General features: G+C 37.8%; 1 protein-coding gene across 1 annotated transcript; it reads right to left on the bottom strand.

Moving 5' to 3' along the window:
• Window positions 1-1,990: 1,990 nt before the first annotated feature.
• Window positions 1,991-6,151, bottom strand: LOC126698723 (LRR receptor-like serine/threonine-protein kinase RGI2). The gene is made up of 2 exons (XM_050396124.1): window positions 3,054-6,151; window positions 1,991-2,675 (listed from the first exon to the last, which is right to left on the bottom strand). Exons 1-2 carry the CDS (start codon window positions 5,998-6,000, stop codon window positions 2,161-2,163), a joined length of 3,462 nt encoding a protein of 1,153 aa, XP_050252081.1. The 5' UTR covers window positions 6,001-6,151; the 3' UTR covers window positions 1,991-2,160.
• Window positions 6,152-7,243: the final 1,092 nt, after the last annotated feature.

The following is a 7,243-nucleotide window of genomic DNA, read 5'->3' as shown; positions in this document are numbered from 1 at the left end:
TTTGAAGAGAGAGTGATGGAGTGAAAAGGTAAATGGGTATCTAGAGTGTCGGGTTTATGAGATGAGTGAATCGGTAAAACGGATTTGGAGATGGGTGAGGGTGAATCGGCATTCGGCAAAGGCTTGGTGATTCGGAGAGAAAAGCGAGGCTTGGTGATGGGTGAGGGTGATGAAGTGAAAAGTTAAATGGGTATCTAGAGTGTTGGGTTTATGAGATAAGTGAATCGGTAAAACAGATTTGGAGATGGGTGAGGGTGAATCGGCATTCGGTAGAGGCTTGGTGTTTCGGACAGTGGCTTGGTGATTGGAGAGAAAAGCGAGGCTTGGTGACAGCGGCTTGGTGATCGGAGAGAAAGAGAGAAGCTTGATGGCACGAGAGAAAGAGAAGCTTGATGGCGCGAGAGAGAAAGAGGGGAAGAGAGTCCGGTACTGTAGCAAGAGAGAGAGGGGATTAAAATACACTAAATTGTTTTGGCATAGCGCTACAGTACCATCTCATATGTGAGATGGTACTGTAGCGCTATGCCAAAAAAATTTGGCCTCTGATGGTTTTAGCCATCCAGTTACTGGCGTATTTTGGGCCTATATGCCAAATGTGCTTTACATTTGGCATATGATAGGCCCATTGCTGATGCTCTAAGTGAGCAAATTATGTCATTTTATGTGGTAGTAGTATTACTTCAATTTTTATCATGGGTAATAATAAGAATGCTTGCATTATGGGCTTACATGTCTTTTGAATGAGAATGCGTCAGTACGGTGAAGAAAATGATGGCTTGGCATAGGCCATGGTAGATATAAACAGAATTTATACTGACCATAATATTTAGAGTAACAATAGATGCTCATTAAGAAACTATTTTATGTCACACTATTGTACTTTATGTCAAATTTTTGACTAATTTTATTGAGTGGTGTAACATTGCTTAAAATTACACTTAGTGCAATTTAAGCAACGTTACACCAACCAATAGTTTTTAAATAGATGCAAATTTGATAAATCTACCGTTAGATTACATTATCTTTTTATATTCTCCATCCTTGCAAAATTTCAAGGTGACCAAAGATCAATAGTCATGTCATTAATCAATTGTTTAAATTCAAGTTGTTGTAGTTTGAAATAATGCATAGAAGATTAATATATGGACCGAATGGTAAATTATATCTGATTGGCATGAAATTTGGTATGTATGTTAAGAAAATATAGAACATGTAATTCAACGGTTGAATTTTTAAAATATAAATTCAATAATAAGTTATTGAGTGGTGTAATATTATTTAAAGCTACAACCCACATATATATATATATATATATATTTATATATATATATATATATTTCATTATTGTTATAAGAAAGTAGAAAGAGCTATAGAAGGACGTGGTATTCCGAAACGAATCTCTATCAATCTCTAAAGCGGTAGCACCTGTGCTGGAAATTTTTGAAGCTGGGCTCGCTCCATCGGCCTCTGCTCCTGTAGGGTGTAGATGATGAAATGAAAGCTTGGTTAATGGGTCATTGGGGCTGGTTGACAAAAAGCTAGAGCTTGTCTTTCCTTCATGTTCTACGCCGCTATAACATTACTATCACGGATGAAGTAAGACCCCAATGCCGGTCGCAGTTCCTATTCTACTATGAATGTTTTCTTGTTAAGGCGTTAAGCCCCATATATATATATATATATATATATATGGAGTGCATAAGTTGAACATTTTATGCTGTTGATGAGCCTAAAATTGTTCAAGTTATATGTTTTCATACATACCACTACAATATTAAAATTGCATTTGTCAAAGTTTATATTACAATAATATTTTTTACTAATTCAGCAGTGTATTTACTAAATTTGATGAAGCTTATTTGGTAATAGGAACGGGTTAAATAATTAATATATAGATTCCACCCAAAACCTGCAGTCTACCTTAGTGTACGGTCTTAAAAAGAAAAGATCAACCAGAATTGACTAATAAATCACGTCTGTTGTTAATTTTAATCTAATTAAATGTAAGAATGTTATGACCAAAGTCAGAATTTTGCTGATTCTGATTATTAAAGCATTTCTCTTTTACATAAAGAAACCAGATTGGTGAAACTAAACTGATTTAGAAACAAAAAATTTAAGGAACTCTTGACTGCTTAGCAAACATGAAGATTTGACCAACTATTTGAAAGTAGTTTTAACATTGGAGGAAGAAGAATATAGCAATGAGGAAGCAGAAAAGCTTGTGTTGTTGCTTTGGAGGTATGAATGTGGCATCATTGCATTTGCAGATGGACCTCCACCGCGACCGGACCTGTTGTTTTTTTGTTTCTCACTTGCAGAAGATCCATTAAGAATTGTATCAACTTTCATGCACTCCTCCCTCTCTTGCCTTATCTCTTTGAGCATTGCTGCTACATCTTTCATGGTTGGCCTATCATCTGGGGAAGGATTTACACACAGCAAAGCCACACCTAAGGTCTGCAACATTTCCTCAATTTCTGATTCTGGTTGAGCACATAAGCTAGGATCTAGCACTTGAACTCCCCCCCTCCTCTGCCTTACCCAATCTACAATGTGAAGACCATCTGGTATGGTTGGATCAATTGGTTGCTTCCCTGTTAACACTTCTAAAACAACAACACCATAGCTATAGACATCACTCTTCTCTGTTATCTTCATCATGTACCCATACTCTGAAAACCAAAGGCACAAAAAGCACATGAATGCAGCTTAAAAATTGCAAAAAATTACCACATGAAAACTGCAACACGAAAAGTAATTCTTCATTATGAATGACTTTGAAATCCTTGAATTGGCAGAGAAAGCAAATTTTGTTAGGCATGTATTCTCATTCTTAAGTTATCTGTATATTTATGAAAAGATGTCTATAATTAGAGATGATAAAATAATCTATGACTAAAAGATTTATTCATCATACAATTAGTTTTATCAAGGATTATGAAGATAATGTTTTTGTTAAGTGTTCTTTCATTTTTTCCTAAAAGTATTAATTGATTCTTAAGAATTTGTACTTTCAATGAAGGATGATAAGATTGGAATATTGTACTAACCAGGAGCAATGTAACCGTAGGAACCAGCAACAGTGTTGGAAGACCGAGCAAAATCTCCATCATCAACAAGCTTGGCAAGCCCAAAATCACCAATATAAGGTTCAAATTCAGGACCAATGAGAATGTTGTTGGCCTTAATGTCCCTGTGAACAATGGGAGGAACACAGTCATGGTGTAAATAAGCCAAACCTTGAGCTGCCCCCAATACAATCTGATATCTCAGGTTCCATTCCAAGCAGTTACCACTTCGTTCATGAAGAAGACTGCCCAAGCTCCCATTGGGCATATAATCATACATTAGCAATCTCATGTTTTGATTCCAACAGCAACCCAAGAATCTTACAATGTTCTTGTGCCGGATTGTGCCAAGCGTTTTTACTTCAGCTGAAAAGGAATCACGAACCACTCCATTGATTCCTGTCCTCACATTTTGGCAGTTATATCCAGCAGCCATTGTCGTTGGCCACAGCTTCTTTACTGCAATGACTTCCCCATTTTCCATTTCTGCCCGATAAACAATTCCTGAACATCCCTTTCCAATTACATTAGATTCAACTAGACACTTCAAAACTTGCTCAACTGAGAAGTTTAATTTCTGGAATGGAGTGAACTTCCAAGGCCATGAATCCCCTCCCATCTCAGAATCGTTGTCGTCTCTAATAATCTTCCGTGCTCCAAAAATTGCAATAGCCCCGAATATTGCCAATGCAATGGTCAAGGAAATTAGCAACCCAATGGCTAATCTTAGACTCTGTGACCTCCTAAAACCACTGCTGTTTGTCATACTAGTAGCATTGCTAAGGAAACATGCATCATGGCCCCTAGAACACAATCCTTGGTTCCCTGCCAAATCCGTTGCTGATAACTGTCTAAATAGCTTGCTGTCAGGAAGATAACCGGTGAAATTATTGTAAGAAATGTTCAGAGAAACAAGATTTATGAGCCCAGATAGTACCATCAAGTCACCTTCAAGCTTATTGTGCGAAAGGTCTAGTATGGAGAGCTTGTTGAGAGCAGAAATTTGTGATGGGATTACACCAGATAGTTCATTGGAACTCAAATTTAGAGCAATGTCAAGAGCTTCAATTTCAAATATTTCTGCAGGGATTGTGCCAGAAAGTGCATTGTTACTTAGATCAAGCAACTGAAGACCAGAACAGCGACCAAGCAAGGAAGGTATTGATCCGGAGAGTGAGTTTCTACTAAGAATGAGTTTGTTCAGTGAAGTAAGCTTCCCAAAACTCCCAGGAATCTGCCCCAGAAACTGATTAATAGAAACATCCAATACTTGAAGCTTGATCAGGGCAGACAATGAGCTAGGCAATGTGCCTCCAAGGGTGTTATTACTTAGGTTCAACATTTGCAGTTCAGCACAATTGCCAATCTCTTCTGGTACTGATCCAGCAAGATGATTTTCAGACAGGTCAAGGTAAGTAAGGTTGTTGAGAATCCCAATTTCTTTTGGGATATACCCACTGATTCTATTATTCTCTAGTCTAAGCCTAATAAGAGAAGTGCACTTACCGATCTCTGGAGGAATTGAGCCTGAAATGTCATTATAAATTAAGAGAAGCTTTGTTAAATTTTGAAGCTGAAATAGTCCAGGGGGTAAGCTACCAGTGAGTGCATTGTGGGACAAATCTAAGGCTTCAAGGCTCCGGCAACCCGCCAATGCTGGTGGAATGCTTCCTTCAAGTTTGTTCTGCCACGCAAATAAAACCGTTATTGCTGTCAACATCCCAAGCTCTGCAGGAATCCGACCTGATATCTGATTAGTATCAAGCTGTAACTGCAAGAGGTTTGTAGCATTTGAAAGAACAGATGGGATTGAACCAGAGATGTTATTGTTACTGAGCATAAGCTCTTCAAGGTTTGATAGGTTTCCAAAAGACCGAGGTATGCTCCCAGATAAAGAATTGAAGGCGAGGTCAATAATCTTCAAGCTTTTGCAGTTTCCAATTTCCTCAGGAATACTGCCAACAAAGTTGTTTTGCCATAGCAACATCTTCTCCAGCTTCTGAAGTTTACCTAACTCTGCTGGAAGTGAACCTGAGAGATAATTCTCATAAAGGAATAAGTTGACAAGCTCTGAACAGTTGCATATATTTGGTGGAATCTCACCAGAAAGCATTGTAGTATAGACTGACAGTGTCTGAAGCATGCTTAGTTTACCCAGTGAAGCAGGAATAGAGCCTGATATTTTAGTATCAGCAAGACCAAGAACCTTCAAATTCTGACAGTCTCCAAGCTCATCTGGGATATTTCCTGCAACGTCTTTGTTCCCTCCCACGCGTATAACTTCCAAACTTGACAGTTTTCCTAGTTCAACAGGAAGTTTCCCACTTAAATAATTATCAAATACAATGAGATTCTTAAGGTTGATGCAATTACCAAGCTCTGCTGGGATTTGACCAGTAAGCTGGTTAGAGTTCAAAATCAAGTCCTTGAGATTTTGGAGCTTGCCAACACTTGAAGGTATAGTTCCCACCAGACTATTTGAACTAACATCAATGACTGTAAGCTCAGTGCAATATCCTATATCAGGAGGGATTGTCCCAGTGAGATTAGCATCAGAAACAATGAGCTTTTGGAGGAAGTGAAGGGAGGAAAGGTTGGAAGGAAAGGGAAGAGCTAGCTCAATAGACTGGATATTGATCTCAGTAACAAAGTTTTCTGAAGAACAAGTTATGTAAGGCCAGTTACAAGGGTTGGGGTGTGAAGAATTCCAGTTAGAGAAAGCTGAAGAAGAAGGTGAGGGAGAGCTGTGAAGCCATGAATACAACGTAACAACCTCATTGTTTGCAGTAGAAGAAAAAGAAAAATAAGATAGAAGTATCAGGACAAAGAGGAGGAGATGATAGTGGTGGTGGTGGTAGGGGATGGTGAAGGATTGCCTCAGCATTGGATGGTGGTTGTAAGTGTTGAAGGACTGCCTCGGCATCGGCATTGCCAATTGCCTCAAAACCTTAACCACTCTTGGTTTTTCATTGGGTCTCTCTCTCTATCTCTTTCTTGTTGCTTGTTCTTTTCTTAAAGAGTAAACTCAACAGTCACACTCTACAAGTCTTGCTAGTGCAATAATAAGTCTATATTATACTTACTTTGCAGTCAAGCAAGAAAAGGAGAGATAAAGAAAGGGGAAATTAGTATATAGATTCAAAGATTTGGAGCCACACCTCCACCATCACTTTCACCTCGGGGTTCTGTTCTTAATCTTAGCTTATAGTATATTTTAGTCTCACTGAATTGAACAGGTATTGTAAAATTTACTCATTAGCAATGCTTCATGTGTTCTTGCATTGTTTTCCTCAATATTTGTCAGTGATGTGGGCTGTCTTTATTTTTGATTTTTGTGCCACTCCTTTGAACTTTGAAGGTCATTCGCATCAGCTTTGATTCTTTTTCTTTGTGAGCAAGTTCAAATTTTCATTCAAAGAGTGTTTCCCATCATTTGAATTGATCGAGATGCATCTATGGAACTTGGGGGAAATTGATTCTCCTATGCTTTTCTATAAATAATTTTTAGTATTTCTTCAGTTTGTATAAGATGAGCTATGAAAGTATAAAATGTGTGCTTTGCGGAATATATCCGATTTGCCGGTAGCAAAAAATCAAACTATCCAGCCTCCTCAACTATAAAATTATTCATTGCTTTTGTTTCTTTTTTCGCATTAACATAATCTCTTGATTACACAAGGGACTTTAGGCGTCCTATTGTCTATACAGTTTACACTGCTTTCCACAATTACTACTATTTAATTGTTTTTTGGTCTATTCAGCCATGCTTCTCACTAGGGATATGGCAAGAATTATTATAGTACAAGAGAGACTTATTCACATAACACAGATAACAAGATAAGCATCATCGTCTCTTTGGGACAAATGCATCAGTATCACTGAACGCAAAGCATATTATTGCAATTAATAATGATGGTCTCTCTGTCACTTAATTTTTTTCTTATTTTAATTTGTTAATCAGCCCAAGTGTGATGCATGGTAACCACAGGGAGTTGGTCTAGTAAATTGAAAGGTGTTGTGAGATTCATTAATTCCTTAGTTCAAAACTCTCATCTAGCATCTTAGGAATAGTGTCCAAGAAATTTCTCCCTATAATTATTTAGTGTGCATGAGGCAGGAGGATTCGAAAAGAATAGTGAATTGCTCAAAGAGTTACAGGAGAAGGGAAAAAA

This window comes from Quercus robur, chromosome 9 (assembly GCF_932294415.1).
Source record: "Quercus robur chromosome 9, dhQueRobu3.1, whole genome shotgun sequence".
NCBI classification, from domain to species: domain Eukaryota; kingdom Viridiplantae; phylum Streptophyta; class Magnoliopsida; order Fagales; family Fagaceae; genus Quercus; species Quercus robur.
This window is presented reverse-complemented; position numbering and strand designations above follow the sequence as displayed.